We start from the raw sequence: 19,020 nt of genomic DNA, 5'->3' as shown, positions 1-19,020 counted from the left end.
CCTCCCCTACTGTTTTCACCCTGTAGTCACCCCCCCGTGTCATTCTCTTATCTCCCGTAAGGAAATTTAACTCACTTTAGACACTGTAGAGTGGCAAATATAGGGGAGTCTGTTGTTTTAGGCAAAGTCTAGAGGTCAGCTATATAAATATCCTGTGAAATAAAGGGATGGAAGACAAAAATTATCCTGTTACCATCACGAACAAAGCCATCTGAGAAGAGTGATTTGCTGTCAGAATGAAGCACACAATCCACTTTCATATATAACGAAGTATCTGTCTGAGAGTAAGAATAAGTCGGATCTTCATCTTTGGATGTGCATTAGAATCATCTGGGGACTCTAGTACAGATGCTTCGATCCCATACCAGAGATTTTCATTTAATTAGGGATGGAGGTAATAGATGGGGCACCAGTATTTTCATAGGACCTGCGTAGGTGATATGAATGTACCCACGGGTGAAAACCCTTAGTCTAGGGCCTCAGCAGATCCAGCAGAGGAAAATAGCTAAGTACACAGCTTTATAGAATGTGACAAATTTCAAATCCCTGAATTCACATTCCTCTAGTTAATGATGGGATAGCCTGGAAGAGGAAAATTGGCAGATGGTTGGATGACACCACTTTTGTCCACACCTAGGACTTCTCTTTATTCAAATGTGTTTGTGTGGCAGTTTGCATTCTTTATGTTCTGAGATCACCAGAGCGATGGATCTTTATAATATAACCAGTGACCAATGAAGAACTCAAATATTATTGTATAATACTTTTATTCAACAATTTTCTGGGGAAAACCTCACATTTCTGTATGTGTTACATCACATAATTTTCAGACACGTCAAAGTCCAGTGACAAATGACATTTGGGGAAAAGATTTGAAACCCATTCTTGTATGCCAATTCTTGTATGCTGAAAAGCAGCCCTGTACCTCAGCGCTAAAGGTTACAAAAGGCACCATTTAAAGGAGGACTCACATATTTAATTCCCTTCCAAATTATAGTCTTACTCCCCCTTTATGACAGAGCTGCACTCATTCAAAATGCTTCAGTGAAATAACCACCAGCATCCTTCAATTTACCAAAATTCAAACAAGTCTCACCTATGAGGCCCACCCTGCAGATTAGGACTAATGGACATCAGTGAGCTTTGGCTGTTTTAAAACCACAACCTAGGAACGGTTAAGTGTTCTTTGGATGGGAACAGAAAAGAACATGATCAAATACATAATACAATACTTATGGCAGGTAGTTATCCCTTGACCACTTAACTTGACTACAAAATCCAGTGGTTTCACAGCAATCTTACTGCAAAAGCACTGTGCTCCAATGCAATTAATTCAACTCCAACTAACATTGGAACTAATAAAAAATTTAATTTTTAATGAAACTTAATCACTTCAAAGCACAATAGAGAAAAGCAAATCAAGACAAAGTCCACATTTGAATCCTACAGGGATTCCATTGTTAAGAATTGGATTTCATAAGTAACAGACTCTTGAGACTTCTTTCTTTCTTCTTATAGTTTGAAAAATAGATTGGCCTTTTTACTCCAGAGGTCTAGGATCACTGCAGAAGTGATAGCCCTTCAATCTTCCACTGTGGTGGGTGCTTAAGGAAAAATAAATGCCTAGAATCCAGAGTCTTCCTAATCCCTAGCCCTCCCAGGTGCTCTATCTATAACTGGAGCTATCAGTCCCTGGTAGAAGACAGCAAGGACTTGGTTTTAAGGATGTGTCAGAATAATGTGTGAACAAATTATGTATCTGCTTATAGCCTATGCCCCAAGTCATTATCACGTTGAGAACTTAGAAATCTCTGAGAATAGAATATTTTTCAAACACACACAACATAGACTATTGCATATCATTTTTAGTTGAGGTTAAAATTTTAAAAGCCCTATTTCCCCAATTAGAAGCAGGGGATTCTATCATTAGTATGTCTCCTTCATTTATACTCAGATTAATACAAGCAGAGTCTGGAGGTAACACTTCTTTCCAAACTTAACTTCATTTTAGCAGCATACACAGAGTAATAACACTTTGCAAAGGTTTTATCTCAGATCCATTAGGTCTACGAGAGACAAGAATTGGAGGCCTGGGATTAGTATGATCCTCTCAGAATCTCCTCTTGGACTATTCTTTTATAGGGTTTCTCTACCATATAAGCATTGTTTAAAAAAAAAAAAAAGCCAATACACTTGAGGCCAGGCATGCTCATAGGAGTGCTACCTACAGTGACCAAATCCCATTCAACTCTAAGCTTTTTTTTTTTTAAAGATTTTATTTACTTCTTTGACAGAGATCACAGAGAAGCAGGCAGAGAGAGAGGAGGAAGCAGACTCCCTGCTGAGCAGAGAGCTGGATTCGGGGCTTGATCCCAGGACCCTGGGATCATGACCTGAGCCCAAGGCAGAGGCTTTAACCCACTGAGCCACCCAGGTGCCCCTCAACTCTAAGCTTAATTCGAGCTTTAGCCATGACCAGACCAGCAGGATGACGAAACATTTGTTTTAGGTAATATTTGACCTAAAGCTCTGGTAAAAAGTCAGCTTGACAAGTGAAGGTAAAGCAGAATATAAAAGAAAGGGTAGACAAAAGGAACAAGAGACAAAGGGATGTTTATAAGTAGGTTTTGCACAATAAGATCCAAAGGATACCGGTATGTTATGTTTCATTTAATTAACCACAAGAAAAAGGCTATTTTGAGTTCTGAGCTACTTAAGCCTTTTAACTTTCCAGTATCCTTAGCTCAGTCACTCTTCCTTTTCCTCACAACCCCCAAATCATGATGTATTTTTTTAAGGATTAGCACTCCTGAAGAGTGATTTTCAAACTTTGACTCTGTGAAACTCCTATAGGAAAAAACAACAACAAACAAAAACAAAAACAAAAACAAAAAAAACATGTTTTTTAAAAGCTAAAAAGGTGGGGGTTTTTTCTGCCTTTTTTCATTTTCAAAATCTGCCAAGCTCTCTTCTTTAGAAAATAAACTACCCCTTTAACCAACACAGAAGAATAAATAGGTTGTACTCTGGGCTACCTTCCTCCTTCCCTCTCTACCTTCTAGAACAGTTTCTTGGGGACAAACTGTGTTTAATAGGCTTATCAGAGCCAAGGGGTGTATTAGGAGTGTGGAGAAGGAACGCTGCTAAAGGAGGCATCACCCAGTTCCCCTTGCCTATCCTCTTCCATACCAGCTGGTAGGCTCTCATTTCACATTTGGCTGGGAGATTACCAAAGAACTTAGGAAACTGACACTTTCTGCACATATCCAGATTAAGAAGGTTTGAAGGCCACCAGCACCAGTGACTGGAGCCAGAGCCAGTTCACAGTAGCTGCTGGCCTGAGACACTGAAGGAATCTCTTTTCCTGCCCCACTCTACTGATATTATCTGTGTAAAAAAATTAATACACAAACACACAGGCAATTACACTTCAATACTGCTGACAAGAAATAGCGTGATAAAACCCTCCAAGTAACAACCAAGGCTTTGAATCCTCCCATATGCTCCACTTATCTAATGGGTATTAGAAAAAAAAAAAAAAAAACAGTATAACTGTAGACAGTGCAGATCTTGAGAGCTGGTTATAATAGGATTTGGCCTGGATTTTTTAAATGAAAGACCACTCAAAAAGTGGTTGGGACCATAAACGGTTTCCCACAAAAGTGTTTTGCTGCAGTAAGGGGCCTCAAGTAGCTAAAGCTCAAAGTTTTAAAGTTCAAGTATTTACTCTCAGAAAGTAACCACCAAAGCACTTAGAAATTTGCATTCCCAGCAAAACAACCCCATGTTCCACTGCCTCGTTCCCAGGATCTAAGGCCTACACACCCAAAGATAGCTGTGTCATCAGCTTTGAACAAGAAAGAAAGGAGGTAGCTAAACTGACCAATGGGTACCCTTTCAGTGTGCATCAAGCATCAAGTTTGGCCTCCTTCAGTGTTGAATATTTTGACTTGCATTTATCCTTAATGGAAGAGCCACAGACACTTGAAAAAAAAAAAAAAAATGTTTTCTCTCTGAACCCTATGAGTGGATTGAATAGCTACTTTTCATTCCACAAATGAGAATCATTGACCCCACTTCTTCATCAAACACTTTAAAAAAAGAGAAAAACAAAACGGTCCTGTTTGTACTTGGTGCAGGGAAGCAATACTACTCATGGTTAGGAACCCCAGGGGTATCTTCTCGCTTCTTGGCCTACTAAGTCTAAGTTGAAGGAAATTTTTAGGTGCACCAAAGGAACCCGAATTTGTTTCTAAAACACTGTTTAGTGATATGCACAGGGCTGGCCACACTAATGTAAGACTATAAAGGGCTAGACTACTTCTCTCCTGTTGAAGAATCTTGGGAACCATTTCTCAAGAGCCTAAAATTTTCCTCTTCAGTGTCTTAAGAATCATGAAGAGGCATTTTTTTAACTAAAGAAAAATGTAGGCACATAAAAATCTCCCAAAGATAAAAGACATTAAAGTGTTCCCTGGTTCCACTCCCACCTTCGAAGCTGTCTGCTCTTCAAAAGAAAATATGGAAGCAGGGCCAGGCCAGGTGGGACTAACCTATGGGAATGTGTCAAGAAAGTATAAGCTGTGGCACTAAACTAAAATAAGAAAGTAGACTTCTGCCCTCAGCCTTTCTTATAATGCTGAGACATTTTTCTTTAGTAGATGGGAAAACAAGTGGTAACAAAGTGGCCTGGGCCTGTGCTGGGCTGAAAAGGAGACTTCCTGGAAGCCCCAGTCTGTGTGGTAGGTCAGGTCTCACATAGCCTTTGAAAAGGGTCACTGGCCAGTGACTTCTGTGTTAGGGATGGGTCAGGTATAGGATCTGAGGGAGGTTATCAAAGTAAGAACGTGAAATGAGATGAGAAAGGGTTCCTGTGGGGCATCTGGTATCATAAAAAGCACAGATTGTGCCACATACTCTAGGAATACAGAGAACCCATGCACGGGAAAGCTGCCTCTGCAAGGAGGCAACTGTAAGTGGGGCAGAAGTCTGGCACAAGCCCATCCCTTGGAAAGCCAAGGTAGCAGTGGTAGAATCTCTACCCAACAAGGATCCTGAGAGTTGGCTCTTCATCCATTGTAGGGAACAAGCTTCCTGTAATTGGTCTTTCTTGAGCTCCCCCAAAACTGGTTTTGGTGAGTCCCCACAAGCAGAGAGAACACATCTAGCTAGGAGGCTTCCATTAACCTTCCTCTCATATATGTGTGTGTGTGTGTAGTATATATGAATATATATATATAATACACACACATATACACACATATATTTATATAACTTTTTTGTCTTAAAATAAATTCCATAAACTCATAAAGCTCCCATCTGCAATCGAATGCAAAAGCAGAGCATTCTACTCAAAGGCTCTGAAACACACATATCAGCCTCAAAGCAAATTAGCCTTCCAGTCTTGGTAAGACTGGTCCAGTCCAGAAAGGCAAGGGAGATGCTTCTCTTAAATCCTGGGAGGCAGGAAGGGATCCCTTCAGATGGGCTTATACAGCAGAGTAGTGACATACTTCTTCTTGTAGCGATGGGTTGCACTAAGGACCATCACACTATCCTGTGACAAAAAGAAATACGTAGCTGATTCGTTAGTTCAGATGACAGGTGGCTCTTCCAGCCACCAGTATTTCACAGTCACTCACTTTTAACAGAGAGAGTTGGGGGAAAAAAAAAACACAAAAACAAACAAACAAACAAACAAAAAAAAACCAGAGAGAGTTGTTATCAGATAAACAGGCTGGCTCAATTCAACTTAAATTCCAATCCTGCCTCCAACTGTTACTCTATTTGTGGCCTTGCATAATCTACTTGATGCTTCTAAGCCTTTTTTTCTCATCAGGACAAAGGATAACACCTACCATGAAAGTTACAGGAGACTATCTGGCACAGTACCTGACACATAGCAGATGCTGAAGAAATATTACTTTCCTACTGTCTTACCCCCTTCCCTACCTCAAATTTGAATACTGGTCTTAAAACTAGCGTGACAGAGGGGAAGATATCCTGACATTCATTTGGAGAAGTCTAAAATGCAGTGAGAAGAAAGGGGAGTGATTTTATTTTTTTTCCATTTCCAAGCCCCAAAGCAAGTTTAATTTCCGTTTCATGCAGGGATGAACTTTAAAAGTTCATTCTAATCAAGAGGAGACTCAGGAATCCCTCTCTATCCTTGAACAAAGTAGACCCCAAAAATCTTCCTTGAAAAGACACTCAATCCAATGGATCAACTCACACAGCCTAAACACTCTAACAGAACCTGGAGTGGGTCAAGGGCAAGCTGAATCACAGTAATCAAGACCCTGATCTGCGTTAGAACCAATGTGCCAAGTAAGAGGTACTGTTTCCCTGGCTGTGTTACAGCTCAAGGGTATGCCATAGGAGGAGATGATAGGCCCGGGAGCATCAGTTGATAGTCAAGGAGCAGTTACAGGAGGCAAAATTCAGTCTGATTCAAAGAACCCAAGCAAATCCAACTGAGAAACCAATGCATCTTCCCAATTTCCCATACACTGAGTTATCTACAATGAATGCTGCTCAGATTAACATTCTGTGTCCAGAGTATGCTGATCACAGCCTAAATATGACAGACGCTAGGAAGGTAAAAAAACGCTGGCTCCAGGAACGGTTTGGCAGAAATGAAGAGCAGAGGAGAGAAAAACCTTGGAAAGACCTGGCACAGAGATCTCTAGGAAAGAATGTGGAGTGAGGACAGGAGGACCTGAGTCCTCTCTCTGGTACTTACTGGTATTATGACCTTCTCTGAGCCTTAGTTTCTTTATCTATAAAACAGGGGTTAAAAATAATACTTACCTCACAAGGTTATTATAAAATTTAAATTCAATAATATATATTTCAAAAGTACCACATAATCTATTAAAGGTAGCTGTATCAGTGATTTCCCTAATCTGGCTGCACACCTAAGAAATAAAAGCAGCCTAAAAAAACAAGTACTGGGGGTCCATCCTAGATGACTTGTTCAGAATCTCTGGGACTGTAGGCTTTGGAACTGTATTTTTACAAATTTCCCCAGGTGATTCTGACAAGGGTCAGCCTAGTCTGATAACTACGGAGCCATATAAAACTCCATTCCAATAGCCAAACCACAAAGACATGACAAGACTGAAAAGGTATTTTCAACCCAGACTCTAACACGGCAGAGAAGCTAAGGACTCTAGAATTGGAGGGGACAGAGCAAATCTGGTCACATTCCTCCTTCACCTGGTGTAGTGGAGAGATGCAGCACTCAAGAGCAGCTCACATCCACCTTTAAAAAGCAAAAGCCTTAATCACATCCAAGCATTCTCTGAACTGGAAGATCAACTTGTTTTGCCTGCAAATGAAATCCTAGTGCTGTGAACTCCAATCTAATGAAGTAGGTGGTACAAAAGGTACAGCTATCCAGAAAGAAACCAGGAAGTGAACACGTTCATTCAATCACAGGGCAATTCAGCTAGCCAGAACATAGGGATGGAGACTAAGATTAAATACAAACAAACAAAAAACCCACCTACCAGTTAAAAAAAAAGCAAGTTCATCTCCTATAATTTGACCTTACACCAAGCTTTAGCGTCAGTGAGGTAGCAGGGGAAGTAAGCACTGGAGAAAACATGTTACCCCGGTCCTCCCATTTTGGGAAAGAGGCAGGCCCACCACTTACCTTAATGGATAATGCATAGAGATGGTTCAGCATAACATGATTGGGCTCAGGAAGCAAGGCTGGGTCACACTAAGAGAGAAATAAAAAAATCACTAAATGGAGTTAAGTGCACAGTTTTGATTGAAACAGTTTACTCTTCCTTAGAGCTCTTTGGAACTGTTGAGAAATGCTAAACTAGAATGTGTATTTCTTTTAAATAATACACTCATCCTAGTACATATCAATTTTTATGTTCTCATTACAGAGAATTAGGAAAATTCTGAGTCCAGGACAGAAACTCTAAGCCTTAGCATCTATTTATCTCCTTTAATAGCACTAAAACAAAAATCTTGCCCACAACACATATAGAAGATTTGTGTTAAGAGACAAAATAATCTTAGTGGGAATCAAGTGGATTGACTAAAGATGTAAATTATATGGAAAAAAGAAACCAAAACCCAACCCAAATCCCTTACACTCCCTTTGTATATCCCCAAATGGTACGTATGTCTTATCTTGTGTTGGACTGGAAGTCCCAGAAATTGGCTCTAGCAATCCATGGCTCTGGGTCTAATTCATTAGGACCAGAAGATAACTATGAATTTTGGTATTAGTACCTGGAAAAGTAACAACTCGACCCTAGAAAAAGGAACCTATAATGCTATCGATATGTATATTATTTATATTCTCGACATTCTCGACATTGCTTTGTAATAACCCCGACCTCTAGTATTACTAACTTTGGCTCCAATGGTCCTAATAACCCCCAGATGCTGCAGCAATTCTCTCAGAGTACTCACAGAAATATTAGTGTCCTTGTTAAGAATAACTTGAAGAAGGTGAGGAGGTAGGATGGGTGGGGATTTGAATCTCTCCTCAGATCGAAACACATACATTTCTTGACCATAAGGCCCTGGGGGAGAGCTGGAAAGGTCTGGAAGAGATTTATCCAAATATAAGGGAAAGTTGTGGAGCTAGTAAAACTGCATGGAAAAAACCATCAATACATGGCAGCTAATATTAAATACAGTCATAGATCATAAACTTGTAACCTGCTGGTCTACAACTGTAATGCAAAGTAAAAGTCTGAGTCTTCTTGAATATGAACTCTGAAATTCCTCAACATGATAACATGATGTAGACAACAGAGGAGGGGATGAGAAGTGAAAGGCATAGGTTCAGAGGAGAACTACTCTATTTATCAGTTGTATGATTAGAACAAATCCTTCTAATATGGTCAGTTTCTTCATTAATAAACTGAAAGATAATCTCTACCCTATTTCACAATGTTTTCACAGGAATGAAAGGAGATAACAGACGTGACAATGCCTTGTAAACTGCCAAAAGATGTGAAAAAATTAGATTTTTTCTTTTTTCCACACAAGAACAGATAACAAGGCTATAAACACTAAGACTGCTGGTACTACAATGATTGCAACAATGAGGACAAGATTACTAACAACGTAGTAGTTGTTATGAAAATGTAAATCAAGTAACACTTCACACTCATTAAGATGGCTGTAATAAAAACACACACAGTAATAATGGTTGGTGAGGATATGGAAAAACTGGAACATTTGTACAATCCCCGTTGCTGCTGGGAATGTAAAATGGTGCAGGAACTTTGGAAAACAGTTGGGCAATTTCTCCAAAAGCTGAACTTGAAGTTGGCATATGACCCAGAAATTATACTCTTGGGAAATGAAAACAAGTCCACACAAAGACTTAAGCCGCAAATGTTGAGAACATTGTTTTTAACATACAAAAAGTGGAAATGATCCAAATGTGCATCAGCTAATGAATCCCTACAATGGAACTTTATTCAGCCATAAAAAGGTGTGAAGTACTGAGACATATTACAACATGGATGAACCCTGAAAATGTGCTAAGTGAAAGAAGCCAAACACCAAACACCACACACTGCATGATCCCATTTATATGAAAAGGTCCCAAATGGGGAAATCCATACAGACACAAAGTAGATCAGGAAACTGGTGAAAGAGGGAAGAGTGAGATATCAAAAGTATGCACGTCTTCTTTTACACAATGATGATTCCCTATCTACTGCTCATCAGTTGCTTCTCTAGAATCATATAATCCAAAAATGTAGAGTTGCAAGTAGTCTCATCACTTAACTCAGTATAATTAAGCCTTTGTTAATCACTGCCCCACCAGTCAAAATGAATGTTCAGCTTTACTTACTGGGCTTGTATAATGAAAACTATTTTTACGATTTTCATAAACAATTATTATACCCTTGATTGGTCTTTTAGAAGCTGCATAAGCCACCTCTGTGCCCTGAGATTCCACTTTGGGTCGTGTCTCCACAGATGAGAATCAACTGAGATTCTAAGCCTCTGATTTTCGTGATACGGAACTGAGAACCAGAAAGGCTGAAGGACCTGTGCATGACTTCAAAGCTAGTGAGTAGCCTGGGCAGGCTTTGAACTCACAAGGGAACAGTATACCCACTGGGAACAGGGTGCACAATTCTTTAGACAGTTACAGCCTTTAATATAATAACTAAAATGGTAACTGTGAGAGTGGTTAGCAAATCAGTCTTCTGATGCTGTAGCAAATGTGATGAAAGCCATGGGAAAAAGTAAGATTGGGAGAAACAAAAGGATACAGGTCTTTTCCTCTAACAGGAAAATTATTTTTTCATCAAAAACTTATAAAATTTCAGTTAACATACACATAAAAGAGTTGTGGGGGTTTTGTAACCCTTTCTCCCCAGAGACAGTCATAGCTGGAGGGCCATATAAAACTGTGGAACACCTAGCCTAGCTATTAAACTGGCAGGATCAAGCTAATGCAGAGGCAACTAGACAAGGCAAACCAGACAGAACTAGTCTCAGCTGGTGAAACTGCCAGCAGGTCAATGAAAACTTGAAATATTGCTAGAAACAGCTTTTTAAACTATGGACTGTAATCCATTAGTGGCTAATGAAAGAAAGGATAAAATAGAAAATAGAGTGTATCAAATATAACAAAGATAGACATTCTGCTAAGACTTGTCTTACAATGTGCATGTGTGTGTTTGTGTGTGTGAGACAGAAAGAGAGGGAGAGAGATGGAAACAGGAAGAGAGGTGGGAAGAGAGAGACTGGGTTACAATATGTAAAAAAAATGTCTTACTGTAGATCTTGGTTAAAAAGTTTGAAATCAAATACATTAGACTGAGTTTTTTTCCTCTCAGATAAGACCTAAATGTTCAGAGGACAAACATATATATAGATATATATATATGGCTGTAAAACACGTATGTGATTCAGAGGATTCCTGAGAAAATGAAAAACAAAACCACTCTTGGGAAGAAACATGCATTATAGGAAAAACACATCAAGAAAGAGCAAATACGGGGCGCCTAGGTGGCTCAGTGGGTTAAAGCCTTTGTCTTGGACTCAGGTCATGATCCCAGGGTCCTGGGATCAAGCCCTGCATCAGGCTCTCTGCTCAGTAGGAAGCCTGCTTTCCTTCCTCTCTCTCTGCCTACTTGTGATCTCTGTCTGTCAAATAAATAAATAAAATCTTAAAAAAAAAAAAGTTATAAAAAAAATTAAAAAAAAAAGAATGAGCAAATACTATAAAATTACCTCGACAAGATGTCTCCGAGCTTTCCATTGAATCTAGCTTTAAAGCATCAAACACCTCGAAGTCAGATTTCTTGACATGGATCAAATTGTTAATTGTGCCAAGCTGACTGGTAACCACAGGCTGAAACAATGAAAGGAAAATATTCATATACCCTGTTTTAAATTCATCTCTTCCATCTAACTCTCCTGTTTTAAAAAATGATCATGCTCGACACCTCCATCTTTAATCAAGAGAGAAATCCTCTAGTGTAGGAGCCCATCATCCTGAGAGCAATGACACTGACACCAAGGGGAATAATAGACAAAAGGTCAAAGTAAGTTAATGGTTACCCTTGGAGATCAAGGCCTTACCTCTGATGGATCATGAACCCACTGTCCATCCACGAAGAACTTGTACTGGTGCTCTCCCTCAGGAAGGTCTAAGATGGCAACAAAGTCATTATGGCTACAGAAGAAAACAGAAGGTTAAACAAGCCAAGTTCCTGTTAGAAGACAGAATGTCAATGTAAAAACCATGAGACACTCACAACATACAACAGTGATCTCCCACATTCCTAGGCAATTGTCCCCACTGGAATAAAAAATGTATAGACCCATTCTCCTTTTCTGTATCACCTTGAGCACATATTTGCCAGCCCCTCCCAATAACTTTAGTTCTTAATATCTGGAAAAGAGTAATAGATGTTAATCCCCCAAAATGATTCACCTTAGTACAACTAATTTGCTTCAGTAGGAACAGATCCTTCACAAGTGTAAAGAAGAGAGCAGGTAGCTTCAGAATACAGAAGTGCCTCAAGGTACCATTTTCCATATTTTGGTGAGCACTTTCTGAAAAATAACCTACTGAAAAAGGGCCATTCTGATTACCAAGTAGTTCATTATTGCTCTGCAAGCAACAGCTCACATTACTACCTAGAACATCAATTGTGTTTTTAGTGCAGAAGTCAGAACAAGTGGGCTCAGCCAGTTACAGATGACTTCCCACAGGCATAAACAGGACTTGTGTTAACACAGTCCTAGAGAATGTACCCACAAAGCTGTATGATAAGTTCCTCTGAGGCAATGACATTCTAACTGGTTAAGCATTTCTGACTCACTATGAGATTTAAAAAAAAAAAAAAAAAATGCCACAGATGTAATCACTGGCCACAGAAAATGTTCTAGAGAGAGTCCCTAGTGGGTGGAGAGGAGCAGTCCAGCCAGGTCTCTCTCCTGAGTAGGAAAATCAGGTCTGTACTCCTAGACCCTGTAGACTCAACCAAGATACTCGTCTTCACCTCTTAATCAGTGGAATCTTGGTGCTCCAATTGTTGAAGGACCCAGAGATGAAGACCTCCTTGCCTCCTTCAGACCAGCGGATAACAGTGGGCCGGGCCTGCTGTGTGGGCTTTACGGAGTCCTCCAAATCCTGCTGCCATGATACAAACTCTTTGTCCCCTGGGAGCTGTAAGAAGCATTAGGTCATCCCTAAATTGTGACCCAGGAACTCTTAAAAGGTCCTCCCTAGGGCAGAGAGAGGTGCTAGGTTTCTGGGAAGGATCAGTAAGCCTTGAAGTTAGCAAGTGAATCAGATTTTGAATATACTATAGAGAAATAACCCATCTAGGACCAAATGGTCAATTGGCTTATGCTCAACGGTTGCCCAAAGCACAGCCTAACTTTTAGAGTTTGATTAGATCACTCACCCTTTCAGAGCCTGAGGATCTCCCTTTCAGAAAAGAGGTGGGGGAAGCTTACTTCTCCCTGTTCCAGATTAACCTACAAGCAGGCAATTACGACATGCTTCTGAGTCTCTTTAAGAGAAAAAAATATGAAAAAAAAGTACACTTCCATAAAAAATAATAAAGTTATCCAGGTATTTTTCACATGTAAATGTGAATAGCTCTGCATTATCAGTTGTAATGCAGGTTTGAGACACTGAAATTCATAAGTAATTCATAAACTTCATTTTGGCTAATTGGTTACAAAAAGGACATTAAAAGTATAGGAAAATCGTATCGTTGGTTTCTTAATTTTTTAAAAAAAATTTTTTAAGGATTTTATTCATTTATTTGACAGAGAGATCACAAATAGGCAGACAGGCAGGCAGGGGTGGGGGCAGAGGAGAGGAAGCAGGCTCCCTGCTGAGCAGAAAGCCCAATGTGGGGCTTGATCCCAGGACCCTGAGATCATGACCTGAGCCCAAGACAGAGGCTTAACCCACTGAGTAGCCCAGGAGCCCCTGGTTTCTTAATTTTTGAGAATCAGAGGATCAGATAAAAAACAAAGCTTCCTTTTACAAAAGCGGTTCCAATATCAAATTAACCATCTTTTAGAACAAGAGTTGGCAGACTATGGCCAGGGAGCCATATGCTTTTTTTTTTTTTTTTTTTTTTTAAGATTTTATTTATTTGACAGACAGAGATCACAAGTAGGCAGAGAGGCAGGCAAAGAGGGAGGGGGGAAGCAGGCTCCCCACTGAGCAGAGAGCCCCATGCGGGGCTGGATCCCAGGACCCCGGGATCATGACCTGAGCCAAAGGCAGAGGCTTTAACTCACTGAGCCACCCAGGTGCCCTGTCATATGCTTTTTATAAATAAACTTCTTTGGAAAATAGCCACACTCTTTCATTTAAATATTATCTATAACTGCTTTCATGCTAAGCAAAACTGAAGAACTGACAGAGGCTGTATGGTCCACAAGGTCTAAAATATTTACTGTATGGTCCCTTACAGAAAAAGTTTGCTGATCCCCACTTCAGATTGGTTTAAATGACTTTGGTAAACAGGACTGTACTGTATCAAGTAAAAACATTCCCAAATAAAATAATGTGAGTTAAAAAAAGGATTAACTTACTCATTTGGGCTTTACTTTGAAAATGGCTAGGGTAGTCTACCTTCCATACGGTCTCTCAATAGTCCTCAAAACTATACTGTGAGACAAGAGGAGCAGTATAAACTTAAGTAAACAGAGAAACAAGTGAAGGGACTTTCACATTACATAAGGAAAAGTCATAAGTGAAAAGCTTTATCTCCATACTCTAAGGCAATGCACTGTTGCCTGACTGGCTGCATTAGAATGACAGAAATTTTTACATATGCCTAAGAATAACTCTCAGCTTCTGATTTAGATATAGGGTCTAGGAATCTGTTTTTAAAAAGATTCACAGAGGGTGCCTGGGTGGCTCAGTGGGTTAGGCCACTGCCTTCAGCTTGGGTCATGATCTCAGGGTCCTGGGATCGAGTCCCGCATCAGGCTCACTGCTCAGCAGGGAGCCTGCTTCCTCCTCTCATTCTGCCTGCCTCTCCATCTACTTGTGATCTCTCTTTGTCAAATAAATAAATAAAATCTTTAAAAAAAAAAAAAAGATTCACAGAGAATAATACTGATGTTAAAATAAAGGAAAAAACTCTACAGATACATCCTAAAATATTTACAGATAAAATAATATTTGATAGGATGTTTGGAATTCATTTCAAAATAACTGGGGGGGGGGAGTGGCTTGGGGTATAGAAGATATAAATTTGTTCACAATTTGATCATTGTTTAAACTGGGTGATCGGTATATAGGAGTTCATTACACATTCTACTCTGAAACATGGAATATGTTTCCAAATTTCCATGCAGTGTTTAAACAAATCTCAAGTGATTCTAATGTGCAAATAGGATTGAGAACCAGTGAACTAGTCCTCTGAAGAAGACTGGTGGCATTTGAAGCAATGTAGGCCCCACTGCCACTGTTCTATGAGTTACTTTCATGATTTAGTATTTTCAGTTCAGAATTTGAAAGCTAGAAACTATTAATATGCCTAGCTTTGGAAGAACTTCCACATATGACATGACACTCCTGTGGCAGGTCTTTCTAACAGAAAGACCATTTACTCCAAGTTAAATCGTCACCAAAATCATCAGGAAAAGAGGCAAAACAATGAGAACTACAGTTTGAAAATGTTTAAGTAAAACAATGAAGGAAGATGTAAAGAGACTAGATTGAGTACTATAAAATTTAAATGTAGAATAGGCCTTAGGAATTACCTGAAACAATGTCCTTATTCACAAATGGCAAGACTGAGGTTAGGGAAAGAATGAAACAAAATAGGCTCCATTTCAGATGGACCAACCTGGGCTTTTATCCAGCACACCCGTTATTGCAGTCACAGTCTGACAATACACTGTACTTAAATCCTGAGTCATCGATGTAGGAAAAGGGTAAAATTATGAGGTGGATCACCTTGAGAAAGCTTTGAAGAAGTAAATTCAAATGACTGGATAGATGGCCCAAATGTTGAGGAAGAAGTTCTGAAGTGGGAGATAGAAGAAAGGAATGGAGAAGAAACCCCAGGAAGTGGTTTTTTTTTCTTTTATCACCTTCACTTCTTTTTCTGTAGTTACGTTCTCAATTGGGATTCAAGAAAATAAACAGAATCCAAATTTTATGTGTTACCTATGGGGCAAAGCATTCTTTACTCTCTAAAACCCCAGTTTGGTGAAAGGTTTGAAATGACAGGAAACATCAAATGCACCCGAATCTCTTCAATCCCTCAATTTTTGTACTTTATCCCACTCGTACTGCCTGCAGGGATCATTGTATTTCATGCTGATAGCTCTAAATGTGAATAGAAACATTCGGATGGTAAGCACATTGCTGTCAGCTCCATCTAACTCTTCTATGGGTGAGCACAAGTTGCCACTTTTCTGAAAGTCCTTGCATTTAAGAGCAAGGTCTTCCGGGCAGCTGTGGGTTGCCCTTTTTCAGTGAAGCTAACAGCATGTACTACTGGATGTGAAGAAATCCTGGAATCATTTGATCTCCTACTACAGAATGTAACTGGGCGTGAAAGAAGCACCTCAGTCACCACAATATAAATTATGAGATGAAAATTGAGCAGTCAACCAAAGGAGGTCCTTTCTTGACCCCCAAGACTAGTAAAAAGTATCAAATAAGCAAGTGGTTGCTGCTCACAATCATGCCAAAGAGGGTAAGGATCAGAAGCGCGGAATTCTTAGAAGGGCAAAAATGATACGGATGCATAGAAACTGCCAGGAAAAAGAAGTTCATTTACCCACCACAGGTTTGAGAAACTGCCGCCGATGATCAGCAACTCAGGCAACCAACCATCTTAAGTTTTCTACCAAGGTTTACAACCTATAAACTCATCAGTACTCTAAAAGCGGGCACTTGCCAGTTAGAAAATCCAGGGATGGGGTGGGGGTGGGGGCTTATAGTCCCCATAGTAAAAATATGGCCAACAGATTAATCGAGAAACAAAAACTCTGCCTCTATCCTATTCTGAGAGAGCACCGCAGTAGTAATTACCCCCAACATCTCCGTCCCCCCCAAATTCCTCTAATTCAGAAAACCGCAACCTGGCTCAGTGTGGTAAGAACCAGGAAGGGGAGGAGGAGCTCTGACCCCCAGCCTGCTGCAGCTGCGCCCACTGAGGGCGGGGGGACGCTCACCTTGGAGTCCGGCAGGCTGAAGACGCTAGGATCGTCGGTACTCCCCACCATGATTTTATGCTCCTTGCCCGGCGCATGGCCGCCGGCGCCCTCGGCGCGTGAAGACTTGGAGCCGTGGCGCTCGCCAGCCACCCGGTCGCTGGTGGTGTTTCCCATGGCTGCAGCTCGAGTCGGGGGCCACCTGCCGTGTGGAACAACACAGGACTAGGAACACGCCGGCAGCCGCGTCAGGGGCGCCCCCGGCTCCGCCCCTGCGCCTGGGGACCCAGGCAAGGGAATCCCCGCCCCAGAGAAGCCGTGCCCGGGGTCCCCTCTTTCCCCGGCCTCCAGGAGCGCCCGAACCCCCCACCCCAAAACCCTCTCGACGCCCGCAGCTCAGGAAACCCACTTTCGGGAACACCCGGCATCCCAGCGCTCACTGCCCGGGGGCGTCCCCCTCCTCAATCACCTCCCGTGATGCTCTCCCCCCTCCCCTACCCACTAGTGCGATGGCTGTTCTGCGGATAAGGCCACCAATAAAGTTATTGAAATTGAAGCCGCGCCCGGGGCTAGCGATCCGGGTTTCCTCCTAAAATGGCTACAAGGCCAGTGGCGCGAGACCCGCCCCGCGCGCGTTCCCTACAGCCGCGCGGCGACGGCTCCTGAAGCTCGCGGGCCCCTCTAGCCGCCACCGCCTCTATGGTGGGCAGCCTCCAGCGCCGGGCGGGGGCGCCAGCAATGCGGTTAGCCTCGGGGAAATGCCCTCCCGGGGCACTGGACCAGAAACCGCTAGTGCGGTCAGCTCCAGGGCCTGCCTTCGGGAGGCAGCAGTCTCCGGATGATAATTAGGGCCACCTCCCTGTACCTGGAGATGCGGCGCTTTCTTCCCGGCCACCTCACCTGGCTTCAGGTTAGCCAAAACGTTTTCTCAGCAGCATTTTTACGGAAGGCAACCCGGGGAGGTGGGTTCCCATGGGGAATTAAAAGCCGGACTTCCTACTGGAGTCAGAAGGAAGTAGCGGCAGTTGTTTGAGATTCAAGCTAACTGCTGTGGGGAGCGGTCAGCCCCAACCGGGACCCAGGGAAGAAGGGGTCATTAGGAGATAAACCTTGACAAATTAGTGAAACGTTAGTCTGAAGACGAGGAGAAAGCTATTCTAAGCCAAGAAACAGCATATGCAATGAGCCACTCGAAAAGAAATCCAGTTTGAGAAACAGAGCAACAAAAACATCAGAAGGAACGCTGATAGCAGGAAAGAACAAAGATTGTCCTCGAGCTGGGACAGATCTAGGTCTTTACTGATAATTGATGGTACTTATATGGTATTTACGAATTCTTACTTTGTATTATAATCATGTGCATGTCTAATTCTCTGCTAGAAACCCTTATCACTCAGTATGTGTTACCCAGATCAGCAAGCAGCATAGGCATCACCTGGGAGCTTTTTAGAAGTGTAGAATCTGAGGCTCTATCCTACAGAAAGCAGAATCTGCATTTTAACAAGATCCTCAGGGGGAATGTGTATACATTTTTAAGTGTAAGAAGCACTGCTTAGACAGCTGGCAGAGAGCAAATCTAGATTTGATTACTTTTCATATTGTGCTTGCATCTTGTACTGAGTAAGTTTTTAATAAACATTTGCCCAATGAAGGGTACATGAATACTGTTTACTGCATTTCTACCAAGATAATACCACTTAAATAGCCAGTGATGGGGAATCCCAAGTCGTACAAGGCCACTCTTTCTGAATGAGCAGCTCTATTTGTTGAAAAGTTTATTTTTAATTGCAAACCCATTCACTTGAGTTCGGCAAATCCACTTCTCTGCCTTTTGTCTTTCCTCTGTGCCTAGTAAACTCAGTTATTCTCTAGCTCTTAACCAAGGCACTTTGCAGAAAAAGGTACGTTTTTACTGTGACCTTTTGCAGGTCCCTCCAAAGTCTCCACTGCCTGGTTACCTCCTCTTTGGTCCCTACCGTTGTCCTCCCCGCCAGTTCCTCTCTTTCTTTCCATGGGACTCTGAAGCAAGGCCCTTGAAGTAGTAATACATTAAATCTTAACTTGTGTACTATTCAGCTTTCTAACCGCAGGTTGGTTTCTCTATGCCAAATAATATGTTCCTGGTGTATACCTTAGAATAGTCAGATCAGCATTGGAGAGGCAAACCAGGTATTACATTGGCCAATGGAAAACTTACAAAGAAAAGAATTAAACTGCTTGTAAAAACTAAATACAAGTGCTTTCAGGGTTATCTCCTTTGGTGGATTACCCATGACACTGTTTTGCTCTAATAGTATTTATAAGTCAGTCAATAGTTAATAAAGTCAACCTTGCATATTACATATTCAGACACAGGAGAAAAGTAATTAA

The 19,020-nt window shown here is 41.3% G+C and overlaps 2 protein-coding genes across 7 annotated transcripts in view; one reads left to right on the top strand and one right to left on the bottom strand.

The window, feature by feature from the left end:
• Positions 1-2,795: 2,795 nt before the first annotated feature.
• On the bottom strand, positions 2,796-17,634 carry PRKAB2 (protein kinase AMP-activated non-catalytic subunit beta 2). 6 transcript variants are annotated; one of them, XM_032303337.1, is made up of 8 exons: positions 17,551-17,634; positions 16,672-16,852; positions 12,510-12,676; positions 11,584-11,677; positions 11,233-11,353; positions 8,437-8,570; positions 7,658-7,726; positions 2,796-5,557 (listed from the first exon to the last, which is right to left on the bottom strand). In XM_032303337.1, the coding sequence occupies exons 2-8, from the start codon at positions 16,825-16,827 to the stop codon at positions 5,480-5,482; spliced, it is 819 nt and encodes a 272-aa protein (XP_032159228.1). In that variant the 5' UTR covers positions 16,828-16,852; positions 17,551-17,634; the 3' UTR covers positions 2,796-5,479. The 6 variants fall into 6 exon arrangements, with proteins under 6 accessions (XP_032159228.1, XP_032159227.1, XP_032159226.1 ...); XM_032303336.1 differs by having other exon boundaries at positions 17,516-17,620; XM_032303335.1 differs by lacking the exon at positions 17,551-17,634 and adding an exon at positions 17,153-17,257.
• CHD1L (chromodomain helicase DNA binding protein 1 like) overlaps positions 17,404-19,020 on the top strand; it is a 143,956-nt gene continuing 142,339 nt past the window's right edge. Inside the window, exon 1 of the mRNA XM_032303327.1 lies at positions 17,404-17,560. The gene's annotated coding sequence lies outside the window, so the exon portion shown is untranslated. The remainder of the gene's footprint in view (positions 17,561-19,020) is intronic.

Source organism: Mustela erminea, chromosome 10, assembly GCF_009829155.1.
Source record: "Mustela erminea isolate mMusErm1 chromosome 10, mMusErm1.Pri, whole genome shotgun sequence".
In the NCBI taxonomy this organism is placed as follows: Eukaryota; Metazoa; Chordata; class Mammalia; order Carnivora; family Mustelidae; genus Mustela; species Mustela erminea.
This window is presented reverse-complemented; position numbering and strand designations above follow the sequence as displayed.

What these genes read in the sequence shown, in the direction of transcription:
- PRKAB2 (XM_032303337.1), bottom strand. Translation starts at nt 16,827, where the DNA reads ATGGGAAACACCACCAGCGACCGGGTGGCTGGCGAGCGCCACGGCTCC. An exon ending in TCAGCCTGCCGGACTCCAAG is followed by an intron (nt 12,677 to 16,671) that starts GTGAGCGTCCCC and finishes TGCTTCTTACAG; the next exon opens with CTCCCAGGGGACAAAGAGTT. An exon ending in CTCGGAGACATCTTGTCGAG is followed by an intron (nt 8,571 to 11,232) that starts GTAATTTTATAG and finishes AATCTCTTCCAG; the next exon opens with ACCTTTCCAGCTCTCCCCCA.